Source organism: Aspergillus luchuensis, chromosome 4 (genome assembly GCF_016861625.1).
Source record: "Aspergillus luchuensis IFO 4308 DNA, chromosome 4, nearly complete sequence".
NCBI lineage: Eukaryota > Fungi > Ascomycota > Eurotiomycetes > Eurotiales > Aspergillaceae > Aspergillus > Aspergillus luchuensis.
In genome coordinates this window covers 1,059,290-1,080,090 of record NC_054852.1, presented here as the reverse complement: position 1 = coordinate 1,080,090, position 20,801 = coordinate 1,059,290, and the positions used below count along the sequence as shown (strand labels likewise).

The following is a 20,801-nucleotide window of genomic DNA, read 5'->3' as shown; positions in this document are numbered from 1 at the left end:
ACGGCTCAGCCTTTGCTGGATTTCCGTCCGTGACGCTTCTTCTTCTTCGGCCTCGGTTTCATTGCCCACCCCGACAAGCAGGTCCAGCCTGCACCGTTCTTGCGTCCCTCATCAAACACACTCCCAATGCCTGCCAGCAGGTCTTGTTGGTCCATTCCCAGTTCCGTCTGCAGTTTTACAAGCCATTGTTCCCAGATCCAGCCACCTAGCACACCCGTAACACTGGCTATATCTGCCGTGCTCCCGACTGGGCCTTGCACCGCTTCACATTCTTCAATGAGGCTCTTCACCCTCGGATCGGGGGTCTCTCTAGGCGGTTCAGACTTGACCGGCTCAGTACCCATAGGTAGGAACATCCAGGCTCGCTTCACATCCGCAAAGTTCTTCTGCAAGCGACTGAGGAAGCCTTTGGTTGGTGTCGGGTCGTAACCCAGAGCCCTGAGACCGGACGCGAATTCAGCTGACCTGGCAGATGCTTGCGGGCCAGCACGTGTGATTTCTGCATCCATGACAAAGAACTCCAAATAACCACCTGGCTTGAGGCAGCGTCGACATTCTTTCAGGCAAAGGTCATACTGGTCTTGAGTCTCCCCAGACGGGCATTCTTTCTTCAACAAAGCAGGCAGGGAGCGGGCTGAGATCACATCGAACTTATTGTCGGCGAACGGCAGTTTCCACAGTTGGGATACAGGAAGGTGCCGGTGATTGGGAGGTCCTTTGATGCCTGGGTTAACTTCCTGATGCTCAGTAAAGACGGTATATACTTTAACATGAGGGTACTCGTGAGCCAGTTGCCAAGCCCATTCGCATGAGGCGTGTCCGCCGAGGTCGAGGATCCGTAGTTGACGGGGAGTTCGTTTACGCGTGCTGGACAGCTGCTTCAGAGCAGGACTCACAATGAGGCGACCCCCGTTGATATATCTCAGAGCATCCATGGCCCACATCGGTTGACGAATTTGAGACAACACAGTCTGCTCCTTCTCAACTATGGAGAACTGGGCCTTTTCTGCCAGAGCCGAGTCCATTGTTGAGTTGCGAGGCGCCAATGAGAAGGGCCCTTTGTAAGCTGGACGTTCCGGACGAGCGATTTCATAATTTCCACGCAAACGCTTGATGTGCGCATCTGTTAAGCCCAGTCGGACAGACTGAACAGCATCAAATCTTGTGTTCCGATGCACAAAAGTATCTCGAGTGCCGGACTGTTGCTGGACCGCCTTGAATCCGCGCCAGTAGATGGAGTCTCTACTCGCTAGTAAAGAGGGACAGGAGCTGGGTGCTTCTGGAAGAGCTTTGGCAAAACGAACTGACTGCTTCCGGCTTAACTGTTTAGGTGATTGCCGGTCGGTCTTGGGTCCAACTTCCTCGTTGTAAGCCTCTTCATCCAACATATTCACGGGATTGGTCTCATTAAGAGCTGAAAGGTAAGAAGCCTGGGCTGCCAGCCAGTCGCTGGTCCGGTCCAAACCCGACATTGCCTTTTGCTTTAGTTCGCTCTCATAGTCCTCGTCTCGTTCGTACTGATCGTCCGGGCCGATGGGCGGAAGAGCATCGTCCATAGCATCATCCTCAGAGCATGCTTGATCATCGAATTGATCGGATAATTTGGGCGTCTTTTCCTCGGGAATTCTGATAGCGGTGGGTGGTCCGATGGGATCATACACGGCTGTCAGCTGTTCTTCTGTCGTCCGTTCGGGGTACTCTATGACATGCTCAACTACCTCCCCTTCGGTCCGGGAGAACGGTAGCTTGTAAAAGCCCTCGGCAGTGGCAGAAGTCGGCGGTTTATTTCCACAGGGGATAGACCAGGTGTGACGTGCTCGTGGACCAAGTGAAGCAAAGAAGCCACCAGGTGAGGGTATGCTCAGCCTGCTGAAACTATACCCTGAGAGTTCCGACGCCGGAGTGGCATCGTCGGCACTGCGCGGGCGTTCTAGAGGCATACGGATCTGCCACATCTCTTCGTTGGACTCAGAAGTTTCCGACCAGGGATCTGGAGTCCCATCGAGGGAGATGTGCCTCAGTGTCTCTAAGGCGTCTGCAGGCAGAGATACGCCCCGGTCAGATGGTGTATCTCCCCTTACTGGCTCCGCATCCAGGTCAATTGACGACGCGGTCGACTGGCCGCCCGGGATCCGTGGAAACCTGCCCAGGACCTGACGCCAGTCCTCGTTGGCGCTCTCAATAGCGATCTGAATGCTTTGGGTATCCGGCTCCGCCTCAAGATCTTCATCCTGTGAATCTTCTAGTTCGTGACGAACATGCACGTCTTGCGCAGTCCAGTCATTGTCTGGAAGGGATTGCAGGTCTGGAGTTGCTGGAGCACTGATGTTTGACACCTGGTCAGAGGAGACACTTCCGTCCAAGGACGGCGGGGCATGCACGGCCGGCACCGAATGGGCGAGCATTGACAGGGCAGCTGGGGAGACAGGAATCTTTGGCGGCGGAGTTGGCGGAATCGGAGAGCTCTTTGCAGCACCATGCAGTGATGGCCACATTGTGGACGACGGTATCGTGAGACTAGGGTACCGGCTGCGGGAGACCGGAGAAAACACCGAAGTACGCGTCGTGGGTGTCACCAAGCTTGTTGGTCGGGTGCTAGCGAAGGAAGTGCACTCATCACTGATGTCCGAATCGTCATCCGTTGCATCGTACAGGTCTTCAAACGGCTGCATCTGACGCTGCCATTCAGTGTCTGAACAAGAGGAGACGGAGCCTGCGGATATTGGCGAGAAGAATCGAGGCAGTCGAGACACTGATGAAAGCCCGCTGGTCTTGAGCTTCAGCTGTGGTGGTTGTGGAGGTTGCGGTGCCTTTGGTGTTGTCTGCTTGGCACTGGATGCAACAGGCTTTGTAGAGTCTGCATAATGCGCCTCGCGCGCGTCCTCTACTATCGTATCAAGCCTCGTTCCTCGCACCTGTCGCAGAGGTGGGCATCTGCCCGTTGCGGGACGGTATACGTCCGTCATGATGCCCAAATGTGCCCGATGCTAGTCTTATCCTTCCTTCGATTACGATATGGGGATGCAGGGTATGATGCAGTAGTCGACTTAGACAACGTATATCCAACGAAGCAGCTAGGGTATCTCGATTGCAGTTGACACCGATCAACGGTTCAACGATATCAGAGAATTTAGCAGAACGAATGATTACCCAGCTACCAGAGCTGGGAACACAATAACTTGACAGAAACACAAAACACAAAGAAAAAGGTGGTGAAGAATCCGACCGAGACGGGGTAAGGTGAAGATCACCTTTGGTGACCGGTAGCGCTCGCTCTACTAATAAAGCGCTGGAAAGAGGGGAAGGGAGGGAGATCTGGAGGGAACACCCTCCCACCATCACCAGACCTGCAGGAACTACTGCAACATTGCGCACAAAGCACCCGTAATCCCTGCCACTGGACAAGCTGAAGATGCTATCATTGGTGGTGGGATGATGGGCGCTTCGGCCACGACGAATCCGAGCAGTCGGCCAGCCATGATGGGCGACAACGGACGGACTCGGGAGGCAAGCGTGCCAATCAGCGTGGGGGGAAGATCTTTGTGTCTGCAAAGAACCGCCCTCCAGCCAGAGATTGAAGCTCTGTGTGATGGGGGAGGTGTTCGTGTGATTGGCAGGCTCTAAGCGCCCGGTGCTCTATCTTTAGAAAACGATGGGCAAGCGGAGAGACAGTCCAAGCGGTCAATAGCCGTTGCCAGTGCGTGCCATGGGGTGGATTATTGGAAGTGGTAGTGGACTTATGAGTAGACTAAGGAGTTGATTTCGAATCATCATGATCAAGCAATCAATGGGAATTGATGGAGAGGGGTTACTACTGTAGATATGATGATAAGCAGCGCGGGTAATCCAGCCACGGCCAGCTTAATTAGTTAGCATAAGCCAACTCACTTACTTACTATTGAGCATGGGCCAACTGTCGACTGCCGCAGGAAAGCACAGAAAAGGGAAATCCGGTCCGCGTACAGATCCCAACGGACAAACTGGAAAGGGAGATGGTTGAGTCACCGGACCAGCGTGTCGGCATCGGAAAGGATAGTCGCGACAGGAAGGAAGGATGAACTGGACAAGGAGATGTGCACTACTGGTCAAATGGATGGCCAGTTCCCAATTGGGGGAGAACCCGTGACATGCATTGGGCGCGAGTCTCGACCGGGTGTTCAGGCACCCAGGCCCCCACCGGGGCTGCAGCCAAGTCTCCCCCCACGTGCAATCCAGGACCCTAGCCCTTATCGACGGGCAGCAGATTTCCCTTTTGGGTACTCCGGAGGGATTGAACTGACGTCGACAGGCAAAAACTGAATACTGCAAAAAATGGCGGTGATATCAACATCCGGCTGACTTATGGCTCATTGCCCTTTTGGCCGTGATGGAGTCTCCATACGATTCTTGTTATCCACTCCCGGGTGTGGCTCTCCCTTCCCACCCTCCCTCCCCATTTCCTTTCACCGCGCCCCTCGTTCGTCGGTGACCCGTCATCAGAATAATAATTGTCCGTAACTATAAATCCGGTGCCCCTCCACTTCCTCCATCTCCGGTGGTACCGCATAATACCGAATCTTAAATAAATCCTTTCTTAAATCTTCTTCATAGCTTCATCCCAGAAACCAATTTTCTTCTCTCCTCTCTGTCAATTCTTATCCACCATGTCCCCGCCAGCTATCATTGCTCCCTCCATCCTGAGTGCCGACTTCGGCACCCTGGGCAGCGAATGCTCGACCAAGATCGCCCAAGGCTCCGACTGGTTGCACGTCGACATCATGGACGGCCACTTCGTCCCCAACATGACCTTTGGTGCCCCCGTCGTCACCAAGATTCGCTCTCATGTTGCTCGTCCCACCGAACCCCACGGCAAGGGTACCTTTGACTGCCACATGATGATCCAGGAGGTGCGTCTGGCTCCCTTTCTACCACTATCGTACATACCTCAATGAACCTCAAAGCTCATGCTCATTCCCCATACAGCCCCACAAATGGGTCAAGGACTTCAAAGACGCCGGCTGTGATCTCTACTGCTTTCACTATGAAGCCGCCATCTCCTCCACCGCTGCTACCAGTCCCGCCGACAACACCACAACCACCAAGACCAGCCCCAAGGACCTGATCCGTTATATCCACGACGAGGGCATGCAAGCCGGAATTGCCATCAAGCCCGATACCCCCGTCGACGTACTCTGGGATATTTTGGCGAATGAGAACGAGAAGGAACGTCCGGATGTGAGTTGATCCTACTACATCCCCATAAATTTCCCCCCCTCAGCACATCGTTGCGGAGCATACCCCACACCCATATACTAGTCTATAGTGGAGAGGGATGCTGGTTAAAGTTCAAGCTACGGAGTACGTAACAACATGCTAACGCTATCTCTCTTGGCAATTATCAGATGGTCCTGGTTATGACCGTTCACCCCGGATTTGGTGGTCAGAAGTTTATGGCTTCCGAGCTGCCCAAGGTCAAAGCTTTGCGCGAGAAATACCCCAACCTCAACATCGAGGTGGATGGTGGCTTGGGACTGGGCACGATTGACCAGGCTGCTGAGGCTGGCGCCAACGTCATCGTTGCGGGCTCGGCCGTCTTTGGCGCTCAGGATCCCGCCGACGTCATCGCTAAGCTCCGCGAGACTGTTAACAAGTATCGCAAGGAGTAAACTGAAACGAATAATAATCCAATAAATAATAAGAATAGAAGAGGGGGGGGAAGGAAACCATAAACAAAAGTTTTCCGGTTCATGTGACACGATTTTCGTTGCGATCGCTCGCATTTTCTTATTTGTTCTTTGCGTTTTCTAGCTTCTTCCTGGCGCCTTACAGAATTCTCATGGGCCCTTGTTCGGGTGTTTTCCCTGTCGACATGTGATGAGCGAAAAAAGGGTCAAAGAGTACTTGATCGGTTACGGGCGGAGATGCGCGTTCAGGCATATTTAAAAGGTTATGGGTTGGGTATACGGATCGGATAGAGTAGGTAAACAGTGGGATCATCAACTATGTATGTAATGGGAAATGAGTCCAGTTCGAACATATACAGCATTGAATGCAAGTTACAAAGAAAGAAATAAACAGCAAGCAAGCAAGCAACAGTGAAAGCTGGTATCTTTACAGGGAACGAAGATAAACGGTAAGAGTCTCGCGATAACCGAAACTAGGACGCTGAGTCGTATTCGTCGTCTCAAAATGAATGCAACCGCAAAACCCCGGCCGTTGACTTTGGCAGCCCGCGCTTTCTGTCGACCGGGGTCCCATCCTGGGTTTCACCACCATTCCTACTCTTCTTCGATCGTCTCCTCCTGATCTGTCCGCGCCGCATTATCCTCCCTCAAGGATTTGAGAAGATCCTGTTGACCCCCGGAAATAGACTTCCGCAAGTCCTGTGCAACTTTTTCTTGTTCTTCTTTGGAGGTGGCGGAGATGATGGAGCCACGGTGGTGCTGAACCATTCCTAAAGCTTCAGCAGCATCAGCATGAAAATTAGCAGACGACTCTGCAGCTACCTCGGGCACGAGAGGCGGCCGCTTAGGCTTGCTAGCCTGAGTATCGGGAGCAGCCTCGTTCCCACGTACAGTATCTTCCTTGCCTGCTTGGGACTGCTCGCCAGCCGCAGGGGTCTCTTTCGGGGTCTCTTTTTGTTCTGTAACTGCCGGGACAGGTTCCTTTGCTGGGGCAGGTTCCTTAGCCGGGGCAGGTTGAGTGCCGCTGCCCTTAGCCTTGGCAGCGGCCTCCCCACTAGCCTGGCGCATAGCAGCCGTGATAGCAGTGTCTTTCGGGGTCTCTTTGGACGGGGGGCTTTGAATCTTGATTGTGCTCTGTTTGAGGGTAGTGGGTTCGGGGGTGGGGGTAGATGCGGCCGAGGGGGGTGCGATCGGAGTACTAGTTGCGGGAATACTGTCGATGTCTTCGACACTGTTAACCTGCATCCTCAGCTCACCATACTCATTCCATTCTTCAACTTGCTCCAAGTCCTGTAATTTGAAGATGTTAGCTGGTAGTCCCCAGTATATATTTGAAGCTTCCGTCGCTAGTAGTAGCCACCTAGCCTCTCTGCGCTGGGATGGGGGGAGGAATACGTACTCCGACAACAGTGCCGAATTTCACCAAGCCAGGAAGTTTCTTGCCCTTGGAGCGACGGCCCCAGAGCTTCCTGGCTACTTCGTCCGTGGCCACATCGATTGCGCGGAAGGGGAGCTTGTTGGCTTTGAGAATTGTCTCCAGGCGTGCCGTTGCGGTGACGATGTGGGACGACCCCGCAGTCAGGGAGGTGTAGAGATAAAGGGTGGGATCGGACATGTTGATGTACAAGGAAAGATTATCCGGTCGTAGGAGGTAGAAGAATGGAAAAGAAGATGGTGATGGCGAAAGAGAGTGTATCGAACGGAAAGAGCGAGGAAAGTATTAGGACGAGGATGAGGGGAAGAAGACGAGGATGACGATCGCTTTTGGTGGAGGTCCGCTTCCCCTTTTGCAGCAGCGCGACGGCGCGCCTTCCCGATTGTTCTTTTTTAAAGGGGCAGAAAAAGTGAGGGACTGTGCTTCACCGCCGAATGACGTGGCTTCCTGAGGCCGGCGAAAGATAGGTCACGTGGAATGGTGGTCCATGCAGTCTCGAGTAGATGATTGAAGAGAGTGTGGTACGTAGGATTTGATAGATAGTGAATTATTGGATTCCTCTCATCTCAGGTGAATATATTCAGCTGGGGAGAAGGTGGAGGATGCGGCGCAAAGAGGCAAGAGCCAACCCTATATAATCGGCCTAGTGATTACAGACTAATGTCGTGACAGCCTCTTTGCAATTGTGGGGGATCTGATTCCAGGGTGGCAATCTGACGTCAGTGCATCTTTCTCGTCACTACTTACTATCTCACAAAAGAACTATGGTCCTTTCTTCCTCATTTTGTACCAACTACTCTCGGTACCATCCGACCTCTTCTCCACCTTCGATCGGCTGCTTCCAAGGTTATTTTTCTCGCGCTTTTGCCTGCGCAATGGCAGGCCCCGAGTCGACACTGCAACTGAAAAAGTGGGTGCAGTCTTCGATTGTCGGAATATAAGTGGCACGTCTGATGTCACAGTCCCATTGATCGTACAGGGCCCAAAAGTGAGCTATCGCAGTTCCAACGGCCCATGACTTCATCGTCTAGCTGTTCGCCAGCTCTCTTGCAAATCTTCAAGCATTGTCGCTAAACCAATTTTGTCTCGTATTAATACAATGAAACGTTTGCCGGTGAGTGCACGAAGGTTTGCATATGGCCCGCCTGAGTTGCATATGTCGACTGGCTGCGTATGATGCAAGTGTAGAAGAGGCCAAGAAGCATCCGATATGCCTCAACGCCTGTTTGGTACGGTGGTATGATTGTTGCGCAATGACCACATAGCTACGCCGTTGGAGACGGTTTCGAGAAGGGCTACAGAACACTACTTCACAGGGATTGGAGCTATAAAGTACCATGTAGATGGTGGCGAGGTGGGACTACTTCAACATCAAATCTACTAAAGTACGCCCCTATCAGATCGGCAATCTCACAAAAAGATGGATTTTTTTTTCTGGCGCGTATTGTGTACTATATTATATTGGAAGTCCCGGTCCCTTGGACTTGCCTTCGAGACAACTTCGCCAGATTGTTTCTCCCATCATCCCTCATAGTAGCCGGTGTCTTTCCCCAGACTTACCTCACCATCAGCTCTCGGATGAGTCCTCTCAACACCCACCATTGACGAGCAACACGGCTCCTATAGTTGTGCATAGAGCCGTTTCATGTACCACGAAGTACTTTGTCACTTCAATACCAGGCAATAACCCATGACCTGATAACCATGCACATTACGGAATGAAGTCAAAAGATGTCATGGTGCTATATATATTCGTGCTTTATGATGATGCTGACTCCCCCAATTGCTGCAGTCGACATCATGAATTAAGTGACAATGCTTGAAACATAACACCGAGGCCCCCTGGATCAATTGAAATAGTGTTTCCACAACGAATTATACGGTGGTAAGGTAGGACCGCAGGTATTGTGCGGACATCGAAAGGATGTCACAAATTCGATAGAGGCCCGTTATCATGAAAGAAATACCGATTGTCCCCTTTGCGAACTCAAGAACTCAATCGAATTTGCAAATGGCAAAGATTGCGAGGATTATTATAAGATGGTCTCAAGGCAATAACGTATCGGAATGCTAGACTCTGAGCACCTCATGCAACAGGAAGAGTCAGCTTTTGAAGATATTTTCCCGAAGTTTCGGTAGATAAATCACAGCGACATCGCCTCATGAAGTGACTTGCCTCCAGAACTGATTATGGGTCTGTATCTGGTTTATCAAGTGTCACTCTTCTAAATAAAACTGAAGACTTTTGAACAAATCAAGCTTCTCCGATTCCCCTGATGCCAGAGTTCCTCTGACATTTGGAAATAGAAATGGAAGGATGCAGACTCTACTGGTAGTAACTACAGCCAGAGCTGCCTTGAAGGAACAGCCTGATGATGACTGCTCCGATGGTACCATCGACGTACCTGCCTATTTTCTACTCTTATCACCACACTGCAGAGTATACCACAGTGTATGCCATCACACCCTCACCATTTGCCTACCGAAGCGAATGTGGCAATTTGAAAGCATGCCGACTTTAATAAAGTACAGAGCAATGTGGCGCCGATGTCGACATCAACGCGGTGGCAGAAATGCTGTATCAAACTTCCTTGTGAAAGAGACAGTGTCGCGAAGACAAGCGAGAATAGCCGATGGCCAGTCTAGAACCACTTGAGCTAAAAAAATGGTACCTCTCCTCCAGAGTCTTGCAACTCGTACGTGGCTGAGGATTACTCGGCGTACAGAGTACTCATCATACTAGCTACACTGATCTGCAAGGATCTATCTGACAACTAGAGCTGACAAGTCTAGCCTGGAGATGCGCCATTTGGCGTTGCAACGGAGCATCGCCACAGCCACTTGGACGAAACAAGGCTCAGCGGTTAATCCTTCAGGCAATGCAAGGCTTAGAAATGAAGCAGCAAAGCAACGATTGAGGAAGTGAGACCATCCACAAATATTCGACTTGTTCAGCCGCGTCATCATGGAAATTTCAATGTGGGATCCAATCAAAGACACAGATCCGGCCCAGGACATAGAATCCCGTTGCCTTTGGCGGTCATAGCACCCATTCAGGCGAGGACAACGAGCTGGTATTTGGCCCAGCGGCTGGCTAAACGCCGTTCCAGACTCGCTTTTGAAGGACGCCCAGGCCTGCCTGTGGCGGGCTGTCCGAAACTTGGTGAATTGCACGTATAGGCAGTCCTTCCTAGCTGTCGATACACAGAAGGATCGGCCCAAACAAGGATGACTGGTGTTCGTATCAGCTTGGATCAATCGGCCAGATCATTGAACATACCGAGCGTTCAGATGCCCTGGCTAACCGGGCCTACGCAGTCTCAGCCAGTTGGTGGGCTTCATGAGACCTCACACATCGAGGGTTGATCTCGCCTCTTCTGTCCCGTCTTCCAAGCCATTATCGTTGCCCGAATCTCCAGTCTCAGCCCATAGCCTGACTCGATCACATCTTGAACAGGGATCGAGTAAGGCAGAAAACTGACTAATTAGGACTGGTTGGGCATGGGCGGCAGCCGTTTCCGATCACCCCAGCGAAGATGTTGTCATAGTGGTTTCAAGTAAGATGATAAGTTTAGCCTTTTGGCGCGGAAAAAGAGGTGGGTGTTGGTGACCTAAGTAACTAGACTAAGCGCAGTGACCTGAATCCTTTCGACCGTCCGCGTTTCTATGGGAAGGGCGGGTGGCCCAACAGCTCCGGCCTCAAATCTTAAATGATTCGCTGTCAGTTGCAGTTTGGCAAGATAGCGCCAACCGGGCGTCCCATGGAACCTTCCAATGTTCGGTAACTGTCCCAAGTCTAGATACTTTCCCCTTTCGACCCGAAAATAATAATAATAATAATAATTAAACCAAACCAAAAAAACAAGCAAACGAACACAATCACCAACTACCTAACTAAGTACTATTTCTCAGGGATAAAAATGTCAGCTTTGCAAGGTCCTTGGTTCGGAAATAAGTTAGCGTGACAACTGCCCAAGTCAGGCATACGCTAAAACCTGGAGAGGGCAAAGAGAGAGAAAGAGAGAGGAGGGGGATTCTCAACCCAAAAACTTTCTTCCCTGCTTTTTCCACCATCAACCGGCAGCACACACTGCTGTATGCGCATTCTGCATGGAATCACAGATGGTACGAACTAGTGGACCACTTTGAAAGCCTTTTCCAGCCTATCATCCCACCCCCTTCAGGGAAATTGGACGATCACAGAACGTCTAGCGGGCCCGCCGATCCCCTTGCCCATCGAATAGGGGTGCTTTGCTACCACCGACCATGACGCCCACGGAATAGCGTCACGCATCTATTTTTGTCCCCATGTCGGTTTCTGTTCTTTCCCCCTCCCTTTCATCCATCTTCATCATCAGCATCATCATCATCGCTTCTCCGGACAACGCCCAAGTCGATCGGGGCCAAGGTACGAAAAAGTACCTGCGTACTAAACATAATCTAAGAAAGCTGGCAGGCATCGATGAAAATTGTCGCCCAGCTGGCTTCACTAACTAACTGACATCCTACGACAAATCTCAAATGCCCGCCTTAGACTTATCACAGTGCATTGGTGTGAAAACAAGTTGTGAGCGCAGCGAATGCTAGCTAGCTAATAATTTAGTTTTAGTTAGTTAGTTTTCCATCAACTTGTCACTTGATGCCAGCCAGAAGGAAGACCGTATGATCATCATCTTCATTGACTCCATTTACTTTCCGATTGTCACTATAGGTAGTTGTTGTCTATTCATCGCTTTGACTTTTTCTATCAATGCATTCTCTCTGCTTATTTCCGGTAGCCGACTCATTTCCCCTACTCCGTACTGGCTGAGAAAATTGTCGCATTATTGCATAGTAGTATCTTACTACTCTTCATCTCGGGTGCGTGAAATTAGATTGTTAGTGAAATCCCGTTGTTCCCGGACTTGGTGCTATATTTGGTAAGTAGGGTAGTCGATGATTACTTTATCACCCTCCACTTTCTGGAAGACGGGCTAGGGATAGGATTTCTTGTTTTGGTTGTAGAGGGGAATTCTAGTAGATACTTACATTGGATGGTTGTTATCATGTACTTAGTGGATGGGGATGGCTACTCTTATTGACTAGAGGGTTATTCGTAATCGAAGTAGTATCACGTGGTATGTTGGTACAGTGTGGTCTGTCATCAGGACTCTACTCCTGAGCTGTGCACTTGGTAATTCAGCTCGATGAATCGTGCCAAACAGTGCCATTCTGGCTGTTACTTTGGACGGTGTATGAAGATACTAGTTTCCCTTTTACTGTTATGATCATGATGCGTTCACTGGTTTCGCTTGCTCTGGCGCGACTGGTTGAATACTACTCTTGGATATATAGTACTACTTTAGATCCGATCAGTGGCACTAGTACGGTGTTCAATATATACAATCTGTAACGGAACAAGTTCTTGTCAATTAAAATATCGTGCTATCGCATTGTGTTTGCCTGCCAGCAACGACGTGTATTTCGCAGAGTAGCTGGGAGGTGAAGAATGTGTCCGTATCGGACGATAGGAAAATTGGCGGGGATGGGAAAACTGAAGCGGGATGAAGTCAGGAGGGGCAGAACTGGCAATGACGCAGTTCATCGCCGACATATTATGCTCGATGCTGGTTGATCTGTTGGAAGGCAACAGCGATCTCCAGACTTCAACACATTTCTCCCTCACCGATCGTGGGGTTTGATTGTTGATTGTTCACTACTACGGAGCAGTCTCGGTATTTGGATGCAGTTGAGAGGTAACAACTTTCCAGACCGACATGACAGTAGAGAAGCCAAATTCGCCACCGGATTTACTCCGTAGAGATAATGATTATTCCCTCAGTCGCTTTTCTTCGATACAGTGTCTAGATTGAGGACGAAGTGGTGAATGCTTGAGCCAGTGTGCATGACTCACGGGTTCAACTCAATACCCCGCTGTTGCTCATACTGCGACGGTGTACTCCGTTCTGCCGACCAGCGAGGGCCGGAGATTCGACTGTCTTCGAGAATCGGCAAGAGGGGGATTTCCTAAAGAAAATCCTCCACCCGCGCAGATTAAGCCGGAGACAACAGTGGAGTAGCAACTCTGCACACGAGTATCCCACGTATCTCGTCCCTGATTTCCCTGTCTATGTTTTCTTCATTCGGGAAGAGACACTATGAGCGCCGTCGGTCATTGGCTCGAGCCATGTTCAGACACGATAGCCGGTTCCAGAAACGGCGCTTTACCCGTTCGGGGACACACTATGGACTCCTACGGTGCAGTAGTCGGTCCATAGTGGTCACTTTCAACTCCGTAGTATCGTCATCGCTTCTTAGGCCTCAAAAAAGCGGTGACACTGCAGTGGGCTCGTGGTGGGTGCTGAAACTCTGAAACAACGGTGGAGGAGCGGTTGACCGCCAAAAGCGCTTGCCTTCGGTGAGAGTATGAGGGGGAGCGCGTTCCTAAGCCATCATGATTTGGTTAAATTTTATCATCGTGTTGGCAGGGTGGAGGTGAAACGCCAGCACATAGACCAATCCATCCGCAGCAACCCTTGGTCACTTACAGCGTTCCTCGACTAACTCATTGAGTAAGTAGTAGGATGGGCTAGTTGATCCCATGGACCAACTGTTCTTCCTATCCCACCGTGGGTGAACGATTAATAGTAAGTACTACGTATGTAGTAACTACTACTGTTCTCTCAGCTGTCAGTGGTCTAGTCCTGATTGGGAGAGAGTCACGTGTAGCACGTGACCTCTGGTCTCCCTTCCCGCGTATTGGGCGGCATCTTCATCCGCCCCACACACTCCCCCTTTCCCCAAATGATCGGTCCATCGTCGATAGTCTTAAGATCGTCCGGTCACGGCGCCAGAGGAAGATCCGGGAAATATTCTAGCAGCTGGATTTACGAAAGATTTTCGTCACCTCTCTGGTACGGCGCTCCATAGCCACCATACCCCTAAAGACCACAGAGTGGGCAGACTACTGTCAGCAGTCCGTGTCAATAATTACCTGATCCAGCTCGTGTCATTCTTGGACGGCCATGTGCAGACAACGCCGGCCAAACCCTGGATGTCTTCCGCGTGGTACCGCGGGTTGGGCCCGGGGACTGTACCCAGGTTACTGCCGCTTGCCTAAGTTGTTGCTATATACTTATGACCATCGGCTTCTTCTTTTGCACGATCTAGACACGAAGAATGGAATGCCTGGGGTTGACAACAAATCCAGTTGATACCCAATCGCCCCTTGGAGTTTGCTCATCTAGACTCGACTCCAAAGTGTCGTGTCCAGACACAACGTAGAGAAGGTTTGTGCTCAACTGTTCAGGAGATCTTACTCCTCTCAGTTATTCTGCTGCCGCGCCTGATACGACAACAAGCGACCGCGATAAGGGACAACTTGAGTTCCGGCTGGCTCGTCATCTGCAAGCGCATCACCAACTGACAGAGGAGTAAGACCAACTAGAGTTGGCCGTGACGAGCACTGTGGTAGTGTAGGAGTATGTACGGAGTATGGGGACGAGAAAAGCCCGAACGGGTGTAGCCTGACATCGACGTGGCAGCCGTAGAGTCGAGGGGGGAAAGTTGGTAGACTCCCCGGGTGCTTTGTACGGAGCAGACGGGCGCAGGAGGCCTGCCACTGGCCACCAACCGGACCGTTGGTACATTGCTCCGCCGCAGCAAGCCACTGCTGGTGGGAGGACTACCATACCCAGGTACCTCAACCTGGAGTCACTGTTCCTACCTTAGACTCAGTAGGTACCTGAGGCTTGCGGAACCACTGCTGGGGAAACAGGCCCAGGATTCTTTCAAGCCCATGTACCGCCGTAGGCGCTGCAGCAGACCGGGTACAGCGTATCAAAGTCCAGCAGAATTGGACTGGTGCAGCCGGTCCCCATAATAATAACTAGACTAGCTTGGGACTCCATAGGAGAGTTGGTCATTGTCGGACTCCGTACAGTAGTTAGTAACAATAGTAGTAATAATAATCCCGTGCACATAACCCATCATAACCACTCGGATGACTGATCATGACCCTTCCAGCGCAGCAGGTGCTTTTGCTGGTCCGGGTCGATGACGATGGAATCCGTTTCGCTGCCTCACTTTGGGGCGTACACACCGTGTTTGTCCGTCCACTGCGACTCATCCGATCGATGTGTCTAACCCGTTGCAACCAGGTCCATTCGGGCCTCTGTTGAACAGTCAGCGTGTCACCCTCCCCTTGACCTTTCCCAGTAGGTCTAGTCCTGACTTGGTGGTGGTGGTGGTGGTGGTGGTGTGTCTTTCCACTTTTTCCTCTGCTGACTGAGGACCGCCATTAGTGGTCTGCTGGACGTGGGTTGGTCGTGTTCTCTCCCTCCTTCTTTTTCCTATCTTACAGTGCTTAGTGTGCTTTTGACCCATATCCCAAATTTTCTCTTTTCCTTTCCCTATTCCCTTTTTCCCCAGAATAAAAAAAAAAAAAAATAATAATACTGACGGCCACTGGTTAGTACCTAGGTAGTTAAGTGGTCTCTTCTCTTTTCGGCACTAGCGCTCTGATCACCATCTTCGGCCCAGACGGTGAATCGATTTCCCCCTCCTCCCTCCTTCTCTTTCCCCAAAAATTACAACAATAATAATTATTTCCTTTTTCTCTATTTTAGTTTTCCTACCTCTTTCACTTCTTCTTGTTTTGGTTCGCTCACACTTAACTCCCCCCCCCTCCTCTTCTTCATCCTGATACTTTCCCTTTTTGGGAAACAGTAAAAAAGAAACGAGGGGACAGAAGGAAACACAGATAAATAAAAAAAAAAGAATTTTTTAAAGAAAAAAGAATCAAAATAAAAGTCAAAATGGGGAAAGCAAAAACTATCAAATGAGAATTAAAGGAATCAGTCACCCAAATCGAGAAAAATCATAATATAATTCCATACTACTACTTACTAAATTACTACCTAACTCAACTCCTCTCTCCCCAAAAAAAGTTGCGACAGATCCTGGCCATCCCAAGAGGGTCTGGACTCATCTGGGAGGCTTCCAATCCCTCCCTCCATCTTTCCATCCCCGCCCAGTTTCAACCTCTCGATGGGCCATGAACTCCCTAAACTAACCTGCAACTACTGCTTCTCCTTCTGACGGATCTTTTGTTCGCTCATGCTCGTTCCATCCACCATTCGTACCTTACCCATTTTCTCCCCTTAGGTTCTCTTTTCTGCCTCCCCTCCCCTCCTCTTGCTTTTTGCTTTCCTCCTAATCCATTCTCACCTTAGTTTCATCCTTGACCCTCTCCGGACCTTTTGACCAACCCGGGTGTGGGGATGGTGGATGCTCCATTTAATTGATAACCTCTTCCCACCTCATCTGCCTCCTCGTTCTTTATCGTTATCGTCATCTTCCTTGTCAACATCCATCTGGCACTTCCCATTGTCCTCTTACTCCACCGCGCCTTCATATATCTCCTCCCCCCATCTGTCTCTCTCTCTCTCTTACCTACTCTCTTCTTCATCATCTCATCTCATCTCATCTCATTCAACAACCTTCCCTTCCCATACTATTTTATCTCTCACCACCCTTCTATCTTATCTGTACCGGCCTTGCTCCCTTCTGCCGTGTACTCTTTCTACACTTCACTGCCTGCCCCGTTGATCTCAGTGTCTATCGGGCTATTCTCTCTACTACTCTCTACCTCTATATTCCAGTCAGTCTTTCCCCTCTCGTGGTCGCTCTGAGGTGCAAGTCACCAAGAGGATCTCCCTTGCCATACATATACTAAATCGCGCTAGCTCTAGAGATCCTCTCCAATCCCCTGAAGTCACTTGATACTGATAGCAGCACCTGCCTCCTCGCTCATCCTACGTGAGAAGAGGCAGCACTCAGCGAGGACTTCTTCACCCACTATGGCTGGCACCATGGCCGACGACGAACTCTTCACAAGGGCCATCTCTGGGTATCGGGACGCTTTCTTGGATCGACACTCCCATCTTCCGGAATCAGAGCGAAACGAACTTTGGAGTCAGCGGTTAAGTCAGTTCATGACCACCACGGCCTCTTCTTCCATATCCTCTGTCGCCTCGTCCAGTTACCGCCCGGTTCCCGGTTCTGGTCTTCCTGAAGATGGCGGCGCGGCTCTCGAGAAATCTGGGAAACGGTTACGACAGGATACCCCCCGGACCCTACCTGGTTCTGGTCTTCCTCCACCGAAACGACGAGTCACCGTATGTGATCTATCTTGGTCTTCTGCTCCCGCCTCTCCTCCATACCTGCGTTTTTACCCATTCTGTCCCTCCCGCGCTATTCCATGATCTTCTTCTCTTCTGTCATCTCCCGCCAACAGTCCTTGGATTGACACTTGGCAGACTCCGGAACCTCCAGTGACCGTTGATCTGACGCGCGAACTGTCTCATGCGTCTTCGCCGGCGGCTCCTGAGACTACTCGACGCCTCTCAAGAACGAATTCTCGGAAAGGCAGCTCGGTCTCTTACTCTGGTCCTGGGCCCTCCTCCCGGCACACGGCTATGGTCCGCTCGCAGAGTCAGCAGATACCGGTTGCTCACCGTCCGTCGCTGACAACCCCTGCAACGGGCTTTCGACACTCCTATGGACCCCAGCGTGTGCAGCGCCGCCTTGACCATGTCAGCGAGTACACGCCCTCCGAATACGCCAAACAGTACTTGGATGATTTCCAGGGCCAGGGACATGTCTCGGCACTTTCTATGGCGCTTTCTGCGGATTCGACGATGTCCGGACTTCGGCAAGAACCCCAGTTAAATCAGGGCCAGCCTGACCTGATGGCGACGAACTTCACAGCCATGTCCAACCCCACCATGGTCGAGCAGCCGGTCCAGCCGGCTGCCGTGGAAATGAGCAGGAGTACCACTACGGACTCGCTGTGCGGAGGTTTGGGAATGATGAGATTCGATTCCTCGGGACCGAATCTGGACTCCAATTTCTCATTTTCCGTCCCCTCTGAATTCGTCACCTCCACCTCCCCCATGAACGTCCCCTTCCCTGCTTCTTTCTCATCTATGCACCGACACCCAAACCCCGAAGTCCCCCTCCCCTTCACTGAGCCCTCTGGCTCGATGTCATTTTCTTGCTCCGCTCCATCCTCCACATCCTTCCATCCACCCATTCCTACACTTTCTCCGTCCACTGCGACGGAGATGAGGCCTTCTATGTCTGTCGAGAGCGACAGCTCGTCTCTCTCCCAGCCATCGAGGGCGGCTCGCAGGACCCAAGAACAGATCGTTCAGGGTACTCGACCCATTGCTCCTAAAACCGAGCCACACAGCAGCTCACCCCCCAAGGTGGCTGAGCAGCACAAGATGATTCGCATTTCATCATCGGATGGTACTGCCAAAGAGGTTGCAGCCATTCCCAAGGCCTCGATACAACGGCCCCCACGTCCGAAGACGTATTGTAACATGTGCAACGACCAGCCGGATGGCTTTCATGGAGAGCACGAGCTGCGTCGACACATTGAGCGGGTCCATGCCGTTGTTCGCAAGGTTTGGGTTTGTGTTGACATCTCTCCTGGCAAGACATTCCTGGCCAACTGCAAGGCTTGTCGGAATGGCAAAAGATACGGTGCTAACTACAACGCTGCCGCTCATCTTCGTCGCACCCACTTCAACCCGTGCCAAAGAGGCCGTGGTGGTCGTGGCAAAGACAGCGAGAAGCGCGGCGGCAAGGGCGGTGGAAATCATCCTCCCATGGATGTCCTGAAGCATTGGATGGTGCAGAAAGAGGAGATCGTCCTCGAAAATGCCCAGAACTATATTGACCAGGATGCGCTAGGCGATGACATGGCGGCTGCTCCGCCTGCGGCCTCCGAGGACATTGCGTTCTCTGGATTGCCACAGACGTCGGTCGAAGATATCTCTTCTCAGGGTATGGACTCGACATTAGTGAACGGATTTGAGTCCTTCACTGCGATGCCGACGATGGTCATGGACCCATCGATGGATGCTGCTCCTTGTTACTTCGATTCTCAGACGTTACCACCTGAGATCGATTCGTATGTGTGATTGTATAAACCTCAGCCCAGCGGTTGGTCGCTTTCTCATTTACCTCCCCTGAGGGGCTTGAGACTAGATCTTTGGTTACTCATGGGTTTCTTGTTGATACTATACATCTTGAACCTTGATTTTTTTGGGGCTGTTTCCATATTCTTCACATTGCACTTTTCGCCTATATTTCGTGTGATAAATTCTCACTGGCTTTTCTTTTCTTCTCATTTTCTCTATTCTCATTTCCTTTTTCCTGTTCCTAATCTTTCCTCTTTTAATTCTTCTCCTACCATTTTTTCTCATTTTTCCCCTTCTTCTTCTTCTTCTTTTCTTTCAGTGATTCTTCTATCTTCTATCTTCTCTTCTCTTCATTCTTCGGACTCCAGAGGGCCGACCAAGTCGACCTGGTGATGCCCCTGATGGGCGCTACGACATAATGTGTGATGATGAGCAGTCAATCAGCCAGTCTCAGATTCGTGAAATATATTGATTTAATGCACATCGTGCATGAGAGCCACAGTCCCCCCGAGTACAAGTCTCGGGACTAGGGTATGATGGGGAAGACCACTGCCAACTTTGCAGGACCTATTTTGGTAACTGCAGCCTACTCTTGCTAAAGGATACTAAGATACGCAGGGACCGTGCTCGAAGATGCCACGGGCGGTGACCGTAAGGTAGGCGGTGCAGGTAGGCGGTGACGCCGGGCGTGGCTTTGTGCCGGCACCCGACTGCCACGAAGTTGGGCGCAGTGATTGGGCGCAATTTTAGGGGTCTCATGAGCGCCGGGGCATGCAGTGGAACTGCAGGGCAGCCCTCCTGCCAATGATGGCAGCGATCCTTCGGCCAGCCGACGACGGTTGGCTGACAACTAACCTTTCATTCCCTGAGCCATCGCCCACGGGCGATGGCAGTGGGGCGCAACCCCGAGCACCAGGGCGGTGATTGGTAGGCAGACAGTGCTGGCCCCGACCGCTGAAGGGGTTGTCCGACAGTTGTTCCAGGACAAATTCCCCAAATCAATCAATAGCAGGAACTGTCGTGGCTGGTGCCTGGCGGTAACTGGGTCCTGTAGGGCTGCGCTAATGTGGCTGAGTCCGGGCGGTGCTGCGTATGAGACCAGTATGTATGTATTGTAATTATGGGCTGACGGTCCCCTTCGGTCGGAGAGGGAGAGCTGGTTCTCTCTCTCTCACAGTTCAATTTTCTCTGCACTTTGAAGGAATCACGACAGATGATCACTTAGCTTTAGATAGCACTTGTTTCGGATTCAATATTGATTAATTTTCCATTTTTTTCTCTCAGTCACTCATCAGTTGCTTTTCCCTGTTTCAGGCTGGGTTAGACATGGGCGGCTAGGATTTTCTGGCGCCCTTCTAGTTGGGGGTGGGGGCGTAAACAGGATTGCACTACTGCTCACTATTGGCTCGTGGGACCTTGATTGCTGTAAGGTATGTTACGAGAAGAAGAGCAGGGGAAGTGAATTGAGTGTAATTTTCTTAATAAGTGGTCTTCCCTTCTCTCTCTCTCTCTCTGTCTCTGTCTGTCTCGTGTGTCTGACTGTCTGACTGTCTTTCTTCCTTTCTCTCATCCACCAACCAAAACCTTAAAAGACCTGAACGGCGGCTCAGCGATCTTCTCCTCTTTCTCCGCCTCCTTTCGCCTTTCCCAACCCCTAGCGATCGTTCCTCTTCCTGCTCTTCTTCCCTCTTCCTCCTCTCCCCCCCCTTTCTTACCTTTCCGCTTTCCATCGAC

General features: G+C 51.1%; 4 protein-coding genes across 4 annotated transcripts; 2 read left to right on the top strand and 2 right to left on the bottom strand.

The window, feature by feature from the left end:
• Positions 1 to 5: 5 nt before the first annotated feature.
• AKAW2_40393S (uncharacterized protein) lies at positions 6 to 2,966 on the bottom strand (the record flags this gene model as incomplete). The annotated part of the gene is made up of 1 exon (XM_041688716.1): positions 6 to 2,966. The coding sequence occupies one exon, from the start codon at positions 2,964 to 2,966 to the stop codon at positions 6 to 8; it is 2,961 nt and encodes a 986-aa protein (XP_041542473.1).
• Positions 2,967 to 4,643: 1,677 nt separating this feature from the next.
• On the top strand, positions 4,644 to 5,645 carry RPE1 (ribulose-phosphate 3-epimerase RPE1; the record flags this gene model as incomplete). The annotated part of the gene is made up of 3 exons (XM_041688715.1): positions 4,644 to 4,886; positions 4,963 to 5,214; positions 5,382 to 5,645. The coding sequence occupies 3 exons, from the start codon at positions 4,644 to 4,646 to the stop codon at positions 5,643 to 5,645; spliced, it is 759 nt and encodes a 252-aa protein (XP_041542472.1).
• A 665-nt stretch (positions 5,646 to 6,310) lies between these two features.
• AKAW2_40391S (uncharacterized protein) lies at positions 6,311 to 7,278 on the bottom strand (the record flags this gene model as incomplete). The annotated part of the gene is made up of 3 exons (XM_041688714.1): positions 6,311 to 6,433; positions 6,555 to 6,953; positions 7,063 to 7,278. 3 exons carry the CDS (start codon positions 7,276 to 7,278, stop codon positions 6,311 to 6,313), a joined length of 738 nt encoding a protein of 245 aa, XP_041542471.1.
• Positions 7,279 to 16,937: 9,659 nt separating this feature from the next.
• On the top strand, positions 16,938 to 19,067 carry AKAW2_40390A (uncharacterized protein; the record flags this gene model as incomplete). The annotated part of the gene is made up of 2 exons (XM_041688713.1): positions 16,938 to 17,255; positions 17,397 to 19,067. 2 exons carry the CDS (start codon positions 16,938 to 16,940, stop codon positions 19,065 to 19,067), a joined length of 1,989 nt encoding a protein of 662 aa, XP_041542470.1.
• Positions 19,068 to 20,801: the final 1,734 nt, after the last annotated feature.